This window comes from Anguilla anguilla, chromosome 12, assembly GCF_013347855.1.
Source record: "Anguilla anguilla isolate fAngAng1 chromosome 12, fAngAng1.pri, whole genome shotgun sequence".
Classification (NCBI taxonomy): Eukaryota; Metazoa; Chordata; class Actinopteri; order Anguilliformes; family Anguillidae; genus Anguilla; species Anguilla anguilla.
The window spans coordinates 21,710,320-21,731,965 of NC_049212.1; the positions used below are offsets into that span (position 1 = coordinate 21,710,320).

General features: G+C 45.7%; 1 protein-coding gene across 1 annotated transcript in view; it reads left to right on the forward strand.

Moving 5' to 3' along the window:
* The window catches only part of gucy1a2 (guanylate cyclase 1, soluble, alpha 2), a 47,824-nt gene that overhangs the window by 20,572 nt on the left and 5,606 nt on the right, over nucleotides 1–21,646 (forward strand). Inside the window, exons 5-7 of the mRNA XM_035384497.1 lie at nucleotides 2,893–3,378; nucleotides 4,136–4,279; nucleotides 16,881–17,035. Coding sequence (XP_035240388.1) covers nucleotides 2,893–3,378; nucleotides 4,136–4,279; nucleotides 16,881–17,035 — 785 coding nt within the window. The remainder of the gene's footprint in view (nucleotides 1–2,892; nucleotides 3,379–4,135; nucleotides 4,280–16,880; nucleotides 17,036–21,646) is intronic.

The following is a 21,646-nucleotide window of genomic DNA, read 5'->3' on the forward strand; positions in this document are numbered from 1 at the left end:
ATGTTCCTTCGCTCCGTGCCAGAAATACTGGAGCCCACACGTGTGCGGTGGACGGGCTGGGACTTTGGCACGCGGAGCTGTGGGCTGTGGTGGGCGCTGGCTCCGTTCTTCACCCCCCCCCCCTCCCCACCCCACCACCACCCCACCTCCATCAATCTCCGCTCGCGCGCTTTCTTCCTCCGCGACTCCGCTGGGAAATGCTCCAGTCCTCTCCCTCGCTTGTCTGGCCAGGTCTAGGCAGGCGGTCCCATCTATCCGGGGACCCGCGCGCTTCTAATAGAGTGGCACACTTTTTATATGGAAATGCGCCGCTCCCCTGGCCTCCGCGCGCCGCGCGCCAGAGCTGTGACCGTTATTGCCTGTTAACCCGCCGTCCCCGCGCGGGAGGCCGGGTGAGTCACCGCGCGCGCACCAGCGCGGGCGCCGCTTACGCCCTGCATTTCTGCGGACGAGCCGAGCAGCTCTCTCTCTGCTGCCGAGCGGTAGGGGAGCGGAAACAAAGGGCTCTCCCTCCATTGTACACGGGAGCTGCTTCTTCTGTGCAGCTGTTTCTGTCCTTTTACACTTGCTGAAAACAGACTGTGAGAGGAGAAAGAATAGGATCTGGTAGTCCAAGGGTGGGCTACATGATGCATGATGCGTACGTCTGGTTGACTTAGTTGGGTGCGGTAGTATAATACCTTGCATAAACGTACAATAGCCTGTTTATCCTGTAATGCTGCTTTAACTGCTAGCTTCTGAGGATGAGCCCCGTTGCCTAACCACAGAATGAGGCTCCTGACTCATGGTGGAATCATCCGCACGTCAGAGTTAACCCGCTTTGAAATGGTGCTCCTGAATTTCTCTCCCTATCATCCCTCCATCCCCTCTCTCTTTCCCACTCTCCCGCTCCTCTCTCTGTCTCTCTCTCTCTCCCAAAGGGGTGAAGAAGGCAGAGCGGGATCCGTGTTGATGTTAAGAAATTCCGGGCTGTTCTGAAGTCGGTAACGCTGTGTGTAATGGGTGGCCTGGGACTGGGTTCTCAGCTGGACCGCCGTGTGCGCATGCGCGGGTCTCCTGGCGTGCGTGCGTGGGCGGGCGCTCCTGCGCGGTAGGGCAGCAGGCGAGCCCCCCCCCCCCCAGACGAGACGCTCGCGGTCCTCCGACGGCGGGCTGTGCCGGCGGAGGTCCCGGGCCCTCCGGGCTCAGAGGTGCGCGGCCGAAGCTGCAGGCGTCGTCCGTGGTGTAGTCTGGTCTTCTCTCCTTTGTGCGCCATTCTGATGCGGTTGTGTGATCCTGATGGGCACTTCGCTCACCCAGACACTTTAATATGAGATGTGGGCACGTATTTGGACACTCACTTACAGGACTGTTAAAGGTTTTAGAGTGGTACTTTGATAAACAGTGTGTGAGTGTGTGTGTGTGTGTGTGTGTGTGTGTGTGTATATTCGTACAGTATGTGTGCATTCTCTGCTAGGCCCCCTATGCAAACACATGGTCTCTCCCCCTGCAGACCCGCAGCGATGTAGGTTGCATGTATTATGCAGCAGGGGGGGAGGATAGGGGGGATTCTATAAATAATCCAGCGCCTCGTACGGCTGCCGCTTGTTCAGAGGCGGAATAATTTTTTGTGACAACGGATTGCAAAAGCAGAACTGTTGGATTGCGCTCTCTGGATCCGAGCGGCTCCAGCAGACAGGAATAACCCAGGCTTCCACACCCCATTAAAAACCCTCAGAAGCCGCCCCAGTAGGGGGGAGGGGGCTTGATGTTCTCTAATGACCCGGAAACAAAAAAGGGTGCCTTCTGGGGCATCTGGTTGGATGCTTTCCCACTGCAGTCGGATGCATGTATATCAGTGGTGAATGTTGAAAACATGATGCGATAGTCACATGTACCTGGGGCTACTCTTCAGCCCTCTCCCCGCACCTGGCAGCCCGCAAGCATGTGTTTTTTTAGGACTCGCCTAAAGCGCATTAAACATGCATGATGAAAACAGGAGCGTGTGCCACCCTGCCTGCATGAAAAAACTATCTGCTCCCCTTTCTGACAATGAGCTGAGGGGGGTGCACAGAGGCTGAACAATGCCGGACAAGGTGATTCTCTTCTGCAGAGAACTGCAGGGAGGTATTGTGCTCTGAGCTAGCAGGGACGTTTCAGATGGAATCCCACCATGGCAACTGAAGGCTAAGAAAAGAACTCTCCAAGCCCCTGATATCGTCCAATCAGCTAAGAGACAAAGGACTTTGATTATTTTTCCTTTAACCCTTAAAGCGAACCGTGGGCTGTTTCTGAAATAAAAAAGCATACCTTTGTTGCAGACTGACAAAGTCAAACATCAGGTATTGATTAGCCGCTTACAGATGATTTACAGCAGGTCACGCGACAAATGCTATTGAGTTCACAACAAGTTCAGGCCCACAAGATGCTTTGGACAACTCATTAAATGAATGACGTGGTTTGGTTACTGTTGTTCATTACCGGAATGACCTAGCAAACTTTCGGTGTGTATCTATGAAATACAGAGGGACACAGCATGTGAGACAAATCAGGGACTACTTATGATTCCCTTTTGAGTGCTTTAGGCTGGATACTGTACTGCGGAGTGTTGTTTCTGCATGATTATTATGGGCATCACCCTCATCAGCATCCTCATCATCATCATCTCCATGGTCATCATTTCAGCTGTTTTTCACTAATTACTGGAATTATTATATATGTTTGAAGTATTTTGCATGCACCCATGTTTTGTGTCTGATTCATTGTAGTTCTACTAGCTGTGTTCTTGTGTGCATTAGTATTGGAGTCGCTGTTTGCTCGCGTTCTCACGAAACCACTTTATAATACAGAGTCTCCCTGCTTCTCCCCCTCTGTCCAACCCCCACCCCCCACCTAACCCCGCCTCTCTGTTAGGTAATGGAGATTAAGGGCCAGATGATCCACGTCCCAGAGTCGAACTCCATCATGTTCCTGGGCTCCCCGCGTGTGGACAAGCTGGAGGAGCTGATGGGGCGGGGCCTCCACCTGTCGGACATCCCCATCCACGACGCCACGCGCGACGTGATCCTGGTGGGCGAGCAGGCCAAGGCGCAGGACGGGCTGAAGAAGCGCATGGACAAGCTGAAGGCCACGCTGGAGCGCACGCACCAGGCCCTGGAGGAGGAGAAGAAGCGCACCGTGGACCTGCTCTACTCCATCTTCCCCGGCGACGTGGCGCAGCAGCTGTGGCAGGGCGAGGTGGTGCAGGCGCGCAAGTTCGAGGACGTCACCATGCTCTTCTCCGACATCGTGGGCTTCACGGCCGTCTGCGCGCAGTGCACGCCCATGCAGGTCATCAGCATGCTCAACGAGCTGTACACGCGCTTCGACTACCAGTGCGGCATCCTCGACGTCTACAAGGTGAGCCGTTGTGTTTCAGGCACTTTGTTTTGCCCTCGTTTCGCATGTCGCCTACTCTGAAGAATGGTTAGTGTTGGAATTCCCTCAGTACTCAAATTCATTTCAGTTTCCCTTGATTATTACTGTCATGGTCTCTGTGATTATAAGAATAACAACTATTTTGTGAGGTGCAGTGAATCTATTAATACAATTCCCTTGGTTCAGGAGGTGCCTCATAGTCGGTTAGCCTCATTGTAAAATGCCAGGACCCTCAGCCACCTTAAGTACTCTTCCACTATCCTAAAATGCTCAAAGAAGAGAAATCACTGGGTGCTCTCTACCTCTTTAGTGGAGAGTCGATTACGAATGACCCAAAAGCAACTCAGCCGGGTCCGAAAAGCTGAAACAAGATTGATCAAGGTTCTGATGTATTTCTGTATAAGTGTTTGATGGGCTTTATTTATTCATTGAATTACAGTTGACAGGTTTAGCAACAAGACAACATGACTGATCGGCATTGAACTGCCTGTGATGTTAAGCTCTGCAATGCTGACTGAATGTACAGAGGATCAGAGCTTTTCCCTGCTGGTTATAATTGGAGCCTAGAGGAAGCCAAGAGCAGACCCTCAGCCATAATATCCAGAGCGTTCCCATAAGTGCCGTTCCCATTAGGAGTGGCTTTAGACTAAGGAGGCGTCTGGAGACTTTTTGCCCGAGGTCTGCTCTGAATGTGATGTAATGGTTTATAAAATAGCTTCTCCCCCCCGCACCAAACCAGATTGAAACGATAGGCGACGCCTACTGTGTCGCGTGCGGTTTGCACAGGAAGAGTGACAGCCACGCCAAACCAATCGCACTCATGGCCCTGAAGATGATGCAGCTCTCGGAGGAGGTGCTTACACCTGATGGGAAACCAATCAAGGTGAGCTGACATTTTAATAAGCATATATTTTTTTAAAACCAATATAGTTGCTCAGAGAAAAAGTTTTGCTTTAAGCAAGTAAGTTGTGTTATGCCTGCGAAAGGAGAGTGCACAACGTTTTGAAAACAGGGGTTCCAATAATTTTGACACCTATCTTTTTGGAAGAGAAAATCATTACTTGTTAAAAACAAAACCTTTTCTTTGAACAATTATGTTAGTATGCAAATAATAGTATTATTTTGAGCATACAATATAGTTATTGCTGATATTGTTTATTTTATGCAGCCTTTTTGGCCATCTTTATCAAGGGCGCAAATAAATCTGGACCAGCCTGTAAATACATGTGGTATATTTACAAATTTAGCAGAAACTGTTCATTCCTCTGATGAATAGATCTCACATCTGAGGAGTTTGTTTTTCAGACAGCCTGTGGCACTTCTGTACTGAGTGATTGGCAGTAACTGGGCAGGAATGACTAGGCTTTGGTGTGTCTCCTCGTGCTTCTGTGGTGGTGGGGACAGGGGGCTGTCATAGTAATGAAAGTGTCTCACTTCAATTTCATGGGGGTGGGGGGTTGGGGGGAGAGATAAGGGCTTATTGTGTATGGCTCCAAATAATGCAGTTTGGTAATTGAGTCTGGATGAGTTCAGATGATGTCCACGGACCTTTTTTTTGCTGTTGCTGCCCCATTTTCTCAGCTACAGACATGCATTCAGAAGCCAGGCTGCTCATCAGGTCCTGGCATGGTAGTGGGTTTCGCACTTTCTCCGTTGGGTTTCGTCTCATTTTGTGCAGGTCTCACCTGTTTCTGCTGTAGTGGCAGCACATGCTTTCTGGAGCAATCTCGTCAGAATGAAAGTCTATGTGCTGAAACAAAGAGATGTGTTTCAAAAAAGAAACATGTCTGTGTGGGCATTATTGGACCATCAGGGTTTTCTTGTCCATGTCACTCCCAATCTAGGATCGCTCTTATCACTTGTATCCTTTTATCTCTTGTTCCTCTAGCACTTTCATGTTACACTTGTATCTCCATCCAGCACTTACATTGCTATCTTGATGTAGCTTGTTGTCATGCCGCATTCTAGTTTGACTTACCATAACTTTCTGACCTAGCCAATGTTTACTGTGTGAACTCGACTTGATGTTCATGGCTATGGACAACTGTTGCATAATGAGTGTTGTACCTTATTGGACGTGTGCTTGGGAGTTGGTCCAATGACCTTCAGTATGCACTTTCTGTACATAACTTTGGATAAGTGTCTGCCAAATAAATGTAATGTAATGCCTTTTACCAGTGCAAGGTTGTTGTAAATTTGTCTAATTTCACTTTGTGGCAGTAATGAATTTCGAGTGAGGTTTGTAGGTCATACGTTTATGTGCTTGCCTTTACAAATGGCCTTTTTGAGAGTTGAAGCTGGAGGAAAGCTGTGCCCATTGATCCATGTGCACTGGACCGTATCGACTCTCTGGCACTGAGAATACACATTAGAGATGAATAGCCAGTCAGGCCAAATGTTTGGAATTCATCTGGGGAATGGAGAGTGGTGTTCAATAAACCCACTATTGTTTTTCCTTAATATTGAGCAAGAATATTTAGAAAACATCAAAAGCTTTAATATTCTGTCTGTATTGTAACACAAGTATAAATCAGTGCCTATCCGTGTTTAAGAAATCTCAAAGCCTTTTTGTTTATGAGACCAGGGCAGTGGACAGTTTGTCTATAGAGAAAATAATTTGAGAAATTTGAATGAACTTTATTCAAAAACAAACTTTATTCTCAAACAGATACAATCAACAGCAATAGAGGAGAGAATAAGGCAATGATTGGCAACATGAACAGCCTAAATGCGGTCCATTACAAGTGGGAAAAATAATAAACAGCTTCAGTGAGTTTGATGTTAGAACAGATCCATCAAAACTATTTAATTATTCATGATGATGCATCATTCATAAATAATTATTTGTTTGTGATCAATACCAATTAATAAATAACAATCCTCTGAAATCAAGTGTACAATTAATTAATTAGTAGTATCAAATACTAATGAATCATTATTAGGTGAAAATATTTTCTGGATGAACTCATAAACACAGATTAAGGTCAGATTGCTAGAACAAAGAAATCTCTGCCTCAAATGAATGTATCATTGTTTTATACACATATTCAGAGATTAATAAGCCTGCTTTTATCTGAGTAATACCAGTCATGTGACAATAGATTATTGCTGGAATTGAGTTGCTTTGGGATTAAAACAAATCCATGTGCCTGCTCTTCGTTGCTTACAAAATAATAGTAGTAATAGTACATTTTCATGTATATATTTCTGTCCTCCTTGGATGTAAAGTAAATGTTTGACCTTTTCTGCCAGGTGTAGGGTGAATGCAGTTTGGCCAGAATTCCTTGGGTTATCGCTGTGTTAGGTCACATGATATCTTTGGATCATGTGATTTGGCTGCTTTGTTTTTTGACCTCACCAGGACACCGCGTTCCAAGGAGCCAGGAGACTGAAGCTGAGATTGAGTCACGGCCAATGTGGCCTGACAGCATTTGAGGAATGTTATACAACTGAAGCAATGCAGAAAACACGTTAGCCAGGCAAATTCTTACTGCCTGTACAAAATGTCTGCAAATCATAGTCCTTCTAGGTTGATGTGATGATGGTCAGAAGGTGAGCATGAGGTGAATATAATTAACCGAAATGCATGCAGCAGTCTTCATTCTGTCCAAGTCGTAGAAACTCAAGCCGCAGTTGTTGCTTTATCTATTTTAATAAACAATTTACTTCTTATAAAAAATGTCTTTTTATTGTTGGTAGGATGAAGGAACGAGCGAGACAGAATGAAAAAAAAGCACTATGTGCCTTGCTCTCTGACTCACATGTTTTCAGAGATGTCATTTTAAAAGTAGGTTAATATGCAGCAGCCCTCTCAGCGGGCGGAGGGGCAGATTGGCCTGCTCTCTGCTGCTGTTTAATTTAACAGAGAGAAGCAACTCCCTAAGGGTGTGACAGGGCATCCACTTCCCCCGTCGCCAGCAGGGGCACTAGGCAGGCTGCCGATTGGCACTCGCAGCGCTGCGTGGGGGGGAGGGGGGGGGAGGAGCCATGGAGGGCACGGGGGCGAGCCGTCTTGAGGAACAGACACCTCCAGATGGAGGTCTGCTCACGTTTATCATAATGCCTCCAGGACCGGGCTTGAACTATCTCTCACTCTTTTTTCCCCCAAAAAATGGTGTCTGCTCACACTGAAACAGTGCATGTCTATGTGTATGTGTGTTATGTGTATGTGTGTTTTGATGTATTTAGGTGCCTGCGGGCCGGTACACGAATGTGTGTGTGTGTGTGTGTGTGTGTGGTTAAGGCCAGGCTCTATTTCACACAGAGTTAATGAATTGCCCAAGGAAATGGCAGAAACACGCGCTCTATCGCACTGATGGACGTTACCTGACTTAAGATGCAGACACGATAATCGTTATGTTTGTAGCCTCTGGCCCAGATGTTTGGACCTGAGGAACCCGTGCAGTGCAGTCAGATTTAATCAAATTTAAGAGCTGACATGCTCCTTGCTCAATGGGAGAACATTCACTTTTGCTTGGAGATTCTTTGGCAATCAGAAATAAAACCAGGCTTCATTTACTGTGTGTATTTATACCTTCCCATCTCTCTCTCTCTCTCTCTCTCTCTCTCTTTCTCTCTCTTTCTCCCCCGTTTCTGTCCATTCCTTGCTCCATAGAGATTGTTGTTTATTTAGCTAAAATATTTAAGATAATTGTATTACAGTGGTGCTGGTAATAATGCACTGTTGTGCATTGGTTCAGTCCAGAGATGGATGTTTATCAGGGGAGTGGTGGCTGAGGTGGTGTACGTTTCTCCAAACACTTGTAAACAATGTTTCATTAGCTGGACGTTTTTATTCCTCTAAGAGAATGTTGCACAGATCAGAGGCGTAACTTATGTGTGGGTCGCGGATGCCCTGCGTTGCATACGCAAATTTGTTGAGGCAGAGCAGAAAGTGGGTGATTATTATTTATGAGCGCATGTTCCTCCACTCCCCTGCGGCATTGGACGAATGATTGACAGTGCTGTCGGCATGACAACAGGGGTGCGAATGTTAGCGGGCGACATTGTTCTGGCACTGCTGAATTATCACCAACCTTGTGTTCAAGGCAGACGGCCCTGGCACAGACGGTCGCCTGCACTGTACCCCTGAGGGTGACAGTTTCAATCCCCAAACCCACAAGCTCTTTCCAGCACATATGAGATCAGCTTTCCTACCCTCAGTTCTAGCTCCGAGGATTTAGTGTAAAATATTTTTACAGATTCAGGATCAGCTGCGAAAGGCAGCTGGATTAGACGTGGATTAGATTAGCAGCATTGGCTGGATATGAGGGCAACTGCAGCTAAAGCTTCCAAGAACATACAGCTTTTCCTTATTGTAAAAGCCCTGATTAGGTGTCAAAAATAAATGCATAGTTCATTACATACACCTTTCTAGTGAGCGGTCCCACACAGCTTTTCAGATGGGCTTTGATTCTCAGGCCAATCTTGTCATTTTTCACTGAGTTGAATTAATCTCTGTCAAGTGAGTCCAGATTTATTGGCACCTTTGATAAAGATGACCAGTGGAACATGTTTGAGTAAAAGAGATGGTACAATGAGGAATGTTCCTTGCTCAAGGTAAGGCAAGGTGATGTAATGTCATTCTCTGCCTGACTCCTTGCTGGGACCAAATTTATCTCAGGTAATTGGCCATTAATATTAACATTATTTATTCCTGCAGTATCACCCTGCATATTACTGAGTCATGGCCAGTGTTACAAAGGCTGTGAAATGTCCAATTACATCTTTTCTTATCATGGGATAGGTTGTGGACTTTGTCTCCAATTTTATTCATGTGATTTGAGTTAATCTGTCTTTAAATAATGTAGAGCATGCAAGAAGGCAAGGGTTTTCATTGTAATGTTAATCATAAGGTTACATTGCTACTGTAGGAATTACTTGGTGGTACACCATGATTTTGCAATATGGTGGAGTTGCTGTTCTTTATTCTTGATGTGACAGTGGCAAAGAGTGCCTGCATCTCCGTACCCAGCCCAGGCTGTTCCTTCCTGAGTCTGAGGCTAGACTGGAGCGATTTGGGGCGATTTGCCTTGTTTATCCTCCTAAGCATGGACAGACTCATACTGTAAGCAATGTTGCAGTTTAACAGTTCAAAAGTCTGCAGGATTTCCTTCAGTTATTTGTCTGTTTATCCTCCTTATGTTGCCTTGCAGAGATGACATTTCACAGAGACAGGCCAAAGGGCAGCTCCATGGGCTGTCTTAGAAATGCCGCACATCAAAAAAGAGCAACCTGTGACAGCAGGGTGGGAGGTAAAGAAAGTGTATGGGGAAAGTAAGAGAGGGAAAACGGAGAGAAAGACCCAGGGAGGGGGGGGGGGGGGCAGGGATACAAGAGATAAAAGGGAAAAGATGTGGAAAAAAATAAGAGGACGGCAGTCAGGTGTAGAAAAAGAGAATAGATGAAATGAAAAATGGATGGATGAACAGTCAGCTAGAGAAAGCTAGATAGAGGGAGATGGACATGCTGCGCCAGATGTAGGTCGAATGATATGAGGAATAGAGTGATGGTGGTACAAATGGAGAGGGAAAAGATAATGAAGGGAAGCAACACAGGAAATGGGAAGATAAAGGATAGAATTGGAATGAAGGAATCCAGGGGTGTGACCGCAATCTTTTATCTATTCATTCTAAAAATTATGTTGGCTGCTCTCTGGTTAAGAGGACCGAATGGTTTCAAGGTAACCGTGTCCCTATGGCAACTTCCTGCATGAACCTGACATGTCTGTCAGGACCTGCAGCGTTTGTTGTGCTGTGACCTTCACCCTGAAGGTGTGGGTGGCAGATGTGTCCCACAGTTCTCTGTAGGGATCATAACGCAGGCATGGAAAAGTTTTGCACGAGAGAGACAGCGATGATTTAGGAGATCAAGTGATTTATCAGGACCAAGAGACCAACAATTTATTTGCATTTTGAATAAAATTAAATTGCTGCGTTGAAACTGCTTCTTGTGGTCAGCAAAGCATTGCAAAGTAGGCAGCGTTACATTTACAGTTCATGCCATGGTTATGTTATATTTACGCATTGACATAGCTCTGAACTGAACTGAGTGTCTGCAGTATTAGGGTTATTTTGACTACTTGCCTGGAGTTCTGATTTATTCAATGGCTGATTCTACAGAAATAGAACGTGGCCTAGCGTCTCTGGCCTGCAGCCCTGCTCTCTAGCTTCAGTTTTTGTGGGAAAGGGAAGCTGAATCTCTATGAAGCACTGTGGCCCCTTCAAACGCAAAGCTGAGTCATGCTCTCCCATGAACGTTTTTCCAAAGGAGCCAGTGCTGCTGCACTAGGAAAACTGAGCGGAAAGAAAATGGTGAATATCGTGTGTTGTGAATATGAAAGGACTCTGGGTGTCCTCCAACGGGCATATACCTGTATTTTGTTTGTTCAATAATTCACACTGTAGAGATATCTCATTACCTATTGTGGCAGGAGTGGACAACCCTGGTCCTGGGGAGCCGCAGGGACTGCTGCCTTTTGTTTGCACCTTAAATACAACATCTGCTTTAGACCCAAGTAACCAGGTGAGGTGAGTTCACTGTGTAATCAGCTGCTTTAATTAATCAGTTAAGGGCCGAGTAACAACAAAAACCAGCTGACCCTGTAGCTCTCCAGGACCTGGGTTAGCCATCCATTATGGCATCTCAGTGTCTATTTTCCTTTCTTCTTAATTCAATGGCCTGGTGCCTGGTCTTGACTCATCAGTGTAACCCTTGGTTCAATAGGCTTACCTTTGATTTGAGCGTGTAATCACAAGGTTGGGTTTCAAAAGGCTGGGTTGAGCAGGAATGTCGGCTGGCAGACCTTAGTGTGTGGTTAAGGGTCATGCGTAAGATGAGGATGATTGCTCTACCATAAGGAGAGCACAGCCCGAGACATGCACTTAGGAGGCCAGTTTTGGGGATGGGAAGGCACTGTGAGGTAGATATTTGCCATTGGACGAATAGGACTTTGCTGTTGGGGAATTATTTCACTTCTTAGTGTTGCTTGGTGAGAAAGTATGTGGTACTGGGCAGTAATATTGCTGAGTGAATCTTGTATTGGGTGAGCCAGGCTCTGCTGTTGGATGAGTGGGGCTCTGATAGAGGCCTGGTTTGAGTGAAGTTACCCCCTGAATATTCTAGAATGCTGTGAATAGTTTATCAGGCAGCTTTAATTCTGAGGTTCTGTATATAAAATAGAAACGTATGTCTATGGGAAATATTGCTTTGCACCTTATCATTTGTGTCACAGCACATTTTATATCGACATTTAAAGGTGTTTACTTGATTTAGGTGATTCAAGTTTATCTGGGGGCACTTATCACTCCTGTCCAGACAGTGACGCTGCGGAGTTTATCAGTCCAGTCTGTTACACAGTTTACACACAACAAAAGAGTTTGGATTGCTGTTGGATATTCTTGTGGTTGTTTTTTTTTTTTTTTTGTGAATCGAATGCATTTTTTTGCAACATGGCATTGTGGGGACATTCTTTTTCTCTTTCACTGACTGGATGCACGCTTGTGTTAAGGTACTGACAAGATCCCTTGTGTTTGTGTGTAGACAGTATGCTCCAAAATAGAGTACTGACAGTGCCTCTCTTGTTTGAAAGGATAGTACTGACTGTGCTTCCTAGTATTTAATGTCACTACTGACTGTGCTTCCTTGTATTAAAGGTCAGTACTGGCTTTGCTCCTTTTTATTAAAGGTCAGCACTGACTGTGCTTCTTTGTATTAAAGGTCAGTAGTGACCTTGCTCCTTTTTATTAAAGGATAGTATGGACTCTGCTTCCTTGTGTTAAAGGACAGTATTGACTGTGTGCTATCTTTGTATTAAAGTAATAATCTCGAAGATTTTCATTCAAATAAATGTCTGTTAAGTCACTATCTATCGCCGAATTAGGTAACACAATGGTGATTGAGCCTATTATTATATTAATTTATATTATTATTATTATTATAATTTATGATTAAAGAACTGGGTGTCTGTGGCGACATTCCTGGGAAAAAATCACAAGCGGCGCATAGTTAGTGACGCGTTTTCCATCACCCATCAGTGGTTGGTCCGCCAGAGAAGGTAGACGGAGCTAACGCAACAGGCTCGCTCTTCAACTCACTTGTGTGTGAGCGGCGTACTGTTTTTTCCGGTGTCTGCTAGCGCTACAATAACAGAGAAAGGGGGGGTTATGGAACCCTAAAAAGTTTTTGTGTAACATAAGAGGTCATATTATTTGTTGATGTAGATTTAGTATTACATTTAATGGCAATGTAACCTTACTAAATTACATAGCCTAGTTATTTGCTCAGCTAACGCTAGCTCCCGGACCATGTCAAGAAAGGCAACATTAGTTTAGACAAAGTTGCGCACAGTAGCCATCTCTCATATCAGGTAACATTGTGTTAGCTAGCTAGCTAATCTAATTAACACAATCTAATGTCAGCTAACAATTAGCAAAAACGCTAGCTAATGCTACCGACTGGTACCGACCTCGCAAAACGTCTCTCGAATGCAATGCTACCTTGTTGCAACGTTGCAATGTAGCTAACTAAAGGTCAGTTCAGATCAATGATTCGCAACGAGACTGGATGCAACTTGCAAAATTCCAAGATGTCTGATTGTAAACATTCTAACTGCACTTGTCAGTTTGACAAGGTGGGTCTTTTGAGACCCCAGGCAACGGCTTCAGACGCTCTGCAACTAACCAGTTCACACCACTGCAGTTTTCTCTGCAACATTCTAAAACCGTTTAGTCTCGTTGCGAATCATTGATCTGAATTGGCCTTAACGTTACTGTTATTTACATTGCCATCAAGTTCATCAATATATTATAATGATCGGAATAAAGCCGTCTTTACACAGAGCATTAACCCGGGGTATAGGTGGAGCAGAGCCGGGTCTGATTTCTGTGTAAAGATGTCAAGCCGGAGAAAACTAAATAAAAGAATACAGCAGTTATTATTTTATTATGCTTCCTCATATGTTCCTTCAGCCTTGCCTTTTTTTGATGAAATCGCCTTTGTTTTTGTTTTATTATTCTTGTTCTGATTGCTAATTTAACACCCAGCTCAGCTTTATTCTCGAACAGAAACACCAGCGGTAACATTTTGCAAGGCAGTTGTTTCAAAAATTTCACACAACAATCATCCACGAGAAAGACTGTTTATTGTGCACAAGATACATAATTGCACGAGCCACAGCGAATCCCGCAAATTCTTCTCTGCAGTGTAAAGATGTTCATACCAGGCAAAAGGTGGATAAAGAACGTCTGTGGAAATTCATCATTCTACCCCATGTCTGCTATGGCATTTTAACCCAGCTCGGCAGTGTAAAGACAGCTTAAGTTAGCCTAATGTTAGACAATGAATGAGTATGTACATAACGTTACTTTTATAACAACCATTTTTTATTCAGTGAATAGTAAGTGCTATAGTTGGCGTGGCCCAGGTGCCAACTGACTGACGTCATACAGACGACTCTGGTTGGATCCAGTTGGATCTCTGGGAAGTGAGGTCCAAAAACACACCTGCAATTACTGCTTTACGCCATTGGTACCGCCAAAGAGAACGAAACGGAAATCTTATTAGTATTCTTAAGTATAAAATAGTATACTTCAGCATACAATTTTTTCACATGGGTATGCTCCCTTGCATAGGGCATCTTGATGTTTTGTGTTAGCTACTGTTACTGGCCAGGAACCTTGTCATTTATTATAGTTATTATTGACCAGATTATGGGAATAAAATAATCTGGGACTAAACGCATTCCTGGTACTTAGACATCTCCCCAGCAGCTCAGGGAGTGGTCTTCTTCATCCCTATTTCACCTCACAGTGTGGGGAGAGGAGAAGTGCTTGCACTGATTTCTGGGGTTGTCATTGCCCCTCATTAACCACTGATGTCTCCTGCTCGAGTGCAGCTGGACGTTGGCTGGATGAGGGTTTCAGTGCAGACCCAAGCAGTGAGCAGCAGGCTGGGCAGTGTGTCCCAGGCAGACCCAAGCAGTGAGCAGCAGGCTGGGCAGTGTGTCCCAGGCAGACCCAAGCAGTGAGCAGCAGGCTGGGCAGTGTGTCCCAGGCAGACCCAAGCAGTGAGCAGCAGCAGGGCAGAGTATCCCAGGCAGACCCAAGCAGTGAGCAGCAGCAGGGCAGAGTGTCCCAGGCAGACCCACACAGTGAGCAGCAGCAGGGCAGAGTGTCCCAGGCAGACCCACACAGTGAGCAGCAGGCAGGGCAGTGTGTCCCAGGCAGACCCAAGCAGTGAGCAGCAGCAGGGCAGAGTATCCCAGGCAGACCCAAGCAGTGAGCAGCAGCAGGGCAGAGTGTCCCAGGCAGACCCACACAGTGAGCAGCAGCAGGGCAGAGTGTCCCAGGCAGACCCACACAGTGAGCAGCAGGCAGGGTAGTGTGTCCCAGGCAGACCCACACACTGAGCAGCAGGCAGGTTAGTGTGTCCCAGGCAGACCCACACACTGAGCAGCAGGCAGGGTAGTGTGTCCCACACATGATTCTCCCTTGTGCCCAAGGACTCACCCGTGATTCGTAGACTCACCCATGGTGCGTTCACCCGCTCGTAACACGTGTTTTAACTTGGTGTCTTATGATATTTTTGTAAGAAACTTTAACATATGTCATTTATGCTGCGGTCTCTTTCATAATAGACAAATATATAGTTATATAAATATATATAACCTGCCTGTGTTTCAGCACTGCCATTAGAGCCTCAGAGTGAGGTACGCTCCACCTCTGAGCACCAGCAGACCACTGAGCCTGCGACCTTCCCTGTGCGGGTCCCAGCAGCCTAGCCTGAGCGAGTCCCAGCAGCCTAGCCTGTGCGGATCCCAGCAGCCTAGCCTGTGCGAGTGCCAGCAGCCTAGCCCGTGCGGGTCCCAGCAGCCTGGCCCGTGTGGGTCCCAGCAGCCTGGCCTGTGCGGTCCCAGCAGCCTGGCCTGTGCGGGTCCCAGCAGCCTGGCCTGTGCGGGTCCCAGCAGCCTGGCCCGTGTGGGCACTTCTGAGTGAGCCGCAGAGGCTGAATGGGCTGAGCTGCTTTGAACCGGCGCCCAGGACCTGATCAGCTGCAGTTGCACCGTGACTGGGGAGAATCGACAATGGAGCTTTTTCCACAGCCCTCCGATGGGTTTTTTTCCAGTAGAGTGGAATCAGCATGCTGTGGTTTATTGTGTTCATCGATGGCGCGTTGCTGTAGGGCGGCTAGGGAGAAACTGCCCGGATAATCGTCTCCGTCATGAGCGCTGTGGCCCAAGTTGTCGCTCGTTAGCAACACTGCTCACTTCTGCAGGAATTTCAGCAGAAACGAACCCGTGGCTACATACCCCTGCTCATAAAGACTCTCCGATCCAGAATGTCTTAGCAGTGTTGTCACACCATGTTTTGTGATTGTGATTCTGATTGTATTAATCATTTGAATCATTTAATGCCTGGCAAATACGTTTTATCTATTTTTTTGTTCGTATATGTGGTAATTGAATATGCCATAGGTAGACCCGATAGGCTTGGTATCTTAGCTGACCGGGTACTGATAATGGCAGGCGCTGGTCAGTGAGATTAGGTTGCCGTGTCATTTTGTAGCATATATGCCCTGGTTTGTTGTGTTCCAGAGCGTTGTGGTCGAGCTGCACTCCCGCTGTTCAGCGATGCCGCGTTGTGATGTGATTAGAACAGTCAACACTCTGTGATATTTCTCACAGTGATGCTGCCCGATTCTCACTCGTGTTCTGAAGCCTCTTCACCATGGTTCCCATGGTTACCCCCAGTGCGCCATGTGCGCTGGCATCCACTCATGGTCCTTTCCTCAGCAAAGCGTTTCTAAAGTGGACCATTAGGGATCTGAGTGGAGTGTCCCCCCCACCCTTCCCCACACCTCCAGCAGATGCTGGAGACAATGGCCGAATCACACACTGCACAGAATTTCTCTCGGCCAACGAACGGGGTCACTGGTGTACAGATGAGACAAAGCCCCACAGGGACCTATCGGGCGCGCTCGTGTGTCCTTGCTCCACCCCTGGCTCACGCATTAGAGGCGTCTCTCTCTGACTACATGCAGCCCCCCAGAGGCATGTGTTATTAAAGATGAGCGCTGCCACCAGTGTAGCATTTTTTTCATTAGCCTTCATTGGTTAACTAGTTTCCATTAGGTCACTCCCATCCCTAACACTGCCTGTTTGAGCGGATTTAACCATTCATGGCGTAAGATCACAGATATGTGATTACTGTAGAATGTTTTTAACTGAAATAATCTTAAATGGTAATTGAAAGCAATGGAGTTCTCGAACATGGACTTTTGAAAAAATATTCCAAAAAAAATAAATATTCAAAAACCATCTTGCCTAATAGTTGGTTCCATCTTCAGGTAAGAAACTGGACCTCCTCAACGTGAACTGATAGTGCTGACCTTGTTTCAGGCCTTGTTCCCTATCCTTCACCCTAGCTGGCAGCTCCCCTACTCATCCATCTCTCTTCTTACTCTGTCTCTTCTCCCTCCCTGTTCAGCTTCGGATTGGGATCCACTCTGGATCGGTCTTGGCCGGGGTCGTGGGGGTCAAGATGCCACGGTACTGCCTCTTTGGGAACAACGTGACCCTGGCCAGCAAGTTTGAGTCTGGGAGCCACCCCCGCCGCATCAACGTCAGTCCCACCACGCACCAGTAAGTGTGAACAGGGCCTGAGTCCTTGAAAACACTCCTTTCACACCTATTTGTCAGGCCTTTTCTGTTGTCTTCCTTATTATCTGCATGTGACAGGGATACAAAAATCCATGTTGGGCTATTTCAGCCCAGCCTGTGGGTCTGCGTGATTCTGTTCTCTTAGGTTTTTATGTTATAGTTCTGTAAGAAACCCCTCAGATACACCAAACAGCAGAAGTATCTGAGTGGTGAAGGAACGTGTGTAGCCTTACCCGGTGCTACTGAAACGGGATGCATTTAATGTTATCTTTTCTATCTGACTCAAAAATAATGATAACAGTTATGCATAGACAGAGGAGACTGCTTTCCACCTGTGGCGTGGCTCTACACGGATTGCTGTCTGTCTTGGCAGATGAGGACATGCCTCTGGCTTGTGTAGCCTGGATAAATGCAATTATGTATCCTTCTATGACACTCGTGTGTAGGCAAGTGGCTACGGGGTGCAGATATCCTGACTTCTGTGTGTATGTCTGGACCTTAAAACTGCTAGCTGTGCTGTTGTAAGAATCAAAGAGAAATGCCTGGTTAAAGTGGATGCAGTTTATTGTACAGTGTGTTAATAATGGCAATATACAATGGTGAAAAAGTGTGCGTAGTTGAATAGCTATACGCATTTATAGTGTAGAAGACTGTCGATGAATCTCCCAAAACCATTGCACGTTTTTCCCATATGTACAAAAAAGATTAAGGGAAAACCCAAGTCAACAAACGCACAATCATAACAAAACAGTACACCAATGAAGCTGCTTGCGCTATGTCTGTAAGCATACCACACCGGGTTAACCTCTGTAACCTGCTGGGCGTTGACCCATAGATATTAAGATCTTTAGTCAGCACCCCACCACCAAAGACATCAAGTTTTTCTGGAAGCCTTCTCTCTAGAAAAGCACCACCTTGATGCTGTTGTGATTTTGCTTTGCAAGTGTGGTCATGCTGGATAAACAGGAAACCGTTTTTCTCTCTCTAAATAAGGACGCTTTGTTCAGAACACAGTATCTATGCAGGCTGTGACTGCCGGCTGCAGGCTGCCGTATTACCTGTTTTCTCCCGATTCACCGATGATGTTCCGGCCGTTTCCATGTATTCAGCATGAGATTAACACACAAAGACAGCGCAGTAATCTGCACACCGCATGCATTACCCTGTAAGCCATGATACAGCTTACAGCTTTATGCAAAGCTCCCGGCAGACATACAGCTGTAAAGATGATATGTGGGATTATAAAGAGTCCCAGCAGAGCTCCTATGGTATATCCATGGATCGTATTGCCTTATAAGGTGACATCTGGTCTGTTTTTGCATTCAGCACAGGGGACAGGTGTTGTTTTGGAATGAAACGGAAAGCCAAGCTTGGTTTATTTTGTGAAAATGGACCGGTGTGCGTCAGGTCAGCGGTCCGACCGGCAGAAATGTTCAGTGTTTTTCCACAGATCAATGTGGCTAGCGGAGCCGCAGGGGTCAGAGTGAACGTGTGACGCATCCAGCTCTGGACCTGCACACTCACACATCCACCACTGAAACACGACCAGGGCCGCTGCCAATGCAGCTCTGATTCCGATGTGTGTGCGTGTGTGTATGTGTGCATGTGTGTGTGTCTCTGTGTGCGCGCCCGTGTGTGTGAGTCTGAGCGTGTATGTACGTGTGTGTGCGTGTGCGCGTATGTGTGTGTGCGTGTGTGTTTGCGTGTGGGTGTCTGTGTGTCTGTGTGTGTTTGTGAGTGTGTGCATGACACCTCTTTATATCCTGTTATGTCACACTTTTTATGAAAAATATCCAATTTTATTGAATATCCCTTGCTATCAGTTGCACTGGAGTGTAGTGAGAATGTGAAACTTGTGAGAACAGAGAAAAGAGAGATGAGGGAAAATACAGAGAGAGAGAGACACACACACACACAGAATAAAGTGTGAAGAACGTAAGGGCAGAGGAAAGAGAGTGGGTGAGGGAGCGCTTGAATATTTTCCTCTGGGTGAAAGTCACTTTGTACCTGCGAATGGCCATTCATTGGAGGTGGGGTAGACGCACTGGAGGATTGATTTCCTTACTGACGTGTGATTGGACAAGGATCAGCCCTGGGGGTTGGATCCTCCTGTAATTGCTGTGATGTTTCCTGCAGAGAGATGAGCGTCAGAGCTTTTCTCTCGCTGTCCTCCAGTGATCCCCCCATCTTATATCCAATGGAAACCACGTCACACAAGCACATTACTAAATCTATGCGATAAAAGCTGCCGCAGGACTCTTGAATACTGGAATTGGGCTGAATCCGGAAAGCTAAGCAGGCACAGGGAAGCTCTGGAGTCTGTTTGTGTGTAATGACGGAACACCCCACCCTCCCGTTGTTTGCTTCATGCTTAATTAACACTCAGGAACTCGCTGCTGTGTAACCCTGGTGGAGAGACCACCCGCGTACCCAACTGCACATTCCCCTCCAAAAAAGGATGCACTTTTGTTGCTTCTGTCGCAAAATAACACAAAACATCTGAAGTGGTGGCTCTTTTTTTCCCGTCTGCTCTCTGGTCGTGAAGCAGAGAGAGACCCAGCTGCTGTCTCCTGTGGCAGTGTTCGGAAGTTCACTGTTTGGTCTGAGACTTATCCCAGGCTCCCGTTTCCGCTTGCACACAGCCTGCACCCTGCTCCAGAGTCCTGCTGGAGATGTAACTGTGTGTTCACACTGCATCCCACAGTGCTTTCAGTGCCATTCCCTACTTCAAATAAAATAGTTACATTTACACACATTTTTGTAACTGAGATATTGAGCATATTCCACCAGTTTTTCACTCTGCACACAAGCTGACGAAGATATCGTCAAATTCAATTTCAGTGTGTCTTTTCTTTTTACTGCACGTCTGCGCTGAAATGGTGAGCAAGTCAAAATTGTTGCTATGGCAACAATACTTATTTGTATTGTTCAAGTACTCCCTCTTCATTGGTGCCATTTATTACCATAGTGGTAAAATACACAACAATTTTACAGGTTCATCACCGTGTTAGAACCTGTATTTGAACAAAATGCATATAGGGGAGGGGGTTGTTTGTTTTGTTTGTTTGTTTGTTTGTTTGATATGAAGCATCTCTGCACTTCATCTTGGAATTCAATAATTTATATTTGATTTATTTTAGGATTATTATAATGTGCTTTATAGATTTATATGGATATTAGCTGAAGGTGTCTACCATTTGTTTCATGGTTTTAAGTGGGCATAAGTGAACTTAAATTAGCTTTTTTTGATACACTTGCTGGTCTGGGAATGTTGTTAACAAGGTCTAGCCCTGCTGCTCGCATAACTCTGGTGGATGCACTTGTGTTCTCTTTCATTATAACTCACTCTGGATAAGGGCATCTCTAAATGATAATTTGAGAAATAATCCATATTGAGTATCTGTAATGAATATTATTCTGTGAGTTTGAACATGGGTGCTTGGGAGGCGGCTAGGGTAACCTCTCAGTGTTATTTTTGCCCTCAGCATGGTTGGCTGCTATAGGGTTTTGAAACTGTGTTCCCTGTTGAACATTGTTTTGTGTTTTGACACTCTGTTCTTTATTGCTATAGCGGCTGTTCGTACAGTGTTCTTGTGTGCAGTGTTAGTTGCCATGATGTTTTTATTCATGCCTCGATGTTTGCACTGTTTTGGTGGTTGTAGTCTTTTGGCTCAGTGCTGTGTGTTGGTTGCCATGGTATTTTTGCTCTGGAGTCTGTCTTAGTTGCCATGGTGTTTTGGCTCTGAGCTCAGTGTTGGTTGCTATGGTGTTTTGACTCTGCAATGTGTTGATTACAATAAAATACTTTGGTTCTACGCTGTGATAATCACCATGGGTTTGATGTGTGTACAGTGTTAGTTGTACAGTAATTACATTTTGAGTTTCTGCAGTGTTGGTTGCCATGGTGCTCAGGCTCGGTGCCCATTTTTGTTGGTTTTGGTTGAAGACTGAACTGTGCTTTGTTGGTTACCAAAGCTTTTTGGCTGTACACTTTGTGTACACATGGTGTTCTAGTTCTGTGGTCAGGCAGCTGTGGTATTTTAGTACTGTGGCTAATGTTTTTTGCTGTGGTATTTTGGCACTGTGGGTAATGTTAGTTGCCATAATGTTTTGCTTTTCTGCTTGGTGTTGGCTTTTGTGTTTTGTTTTTTTTTGTTTTGTTTTTTTTGCACTGTATTGGTTACCTAATTAGTCAATGCCAACCAATTTTAACAAGAGAAGCAATACAGGGCTGTAATTATTCCTTAGGCTGTAATGAATGGATCTACACAACAATTTTGGCAGCTTGCCATCCAAGCAAGTGTATAAAGCTGGAGCCTGGATTTACTAATAATCATTTTAATAATGACTTTATTTGTAGTGCTTTTCTTGCATGATGTGAATGAATTTGTGAATGCATAACAGGAAAGTTGTAGGTTTTAAGCCCACATCAACTTCTTTTGAAATTGATGTGGGCTTAAAACCTACAACTTTCCTGTTATGCACCCTCCTGCTATCTTCTAGTCTACACTGCTTACACATTTATGAATGATGTCATCAAACAGCAGCGCTCATTATTCTTAAGGGTGATGTCATACTATTTACCACCTTCCC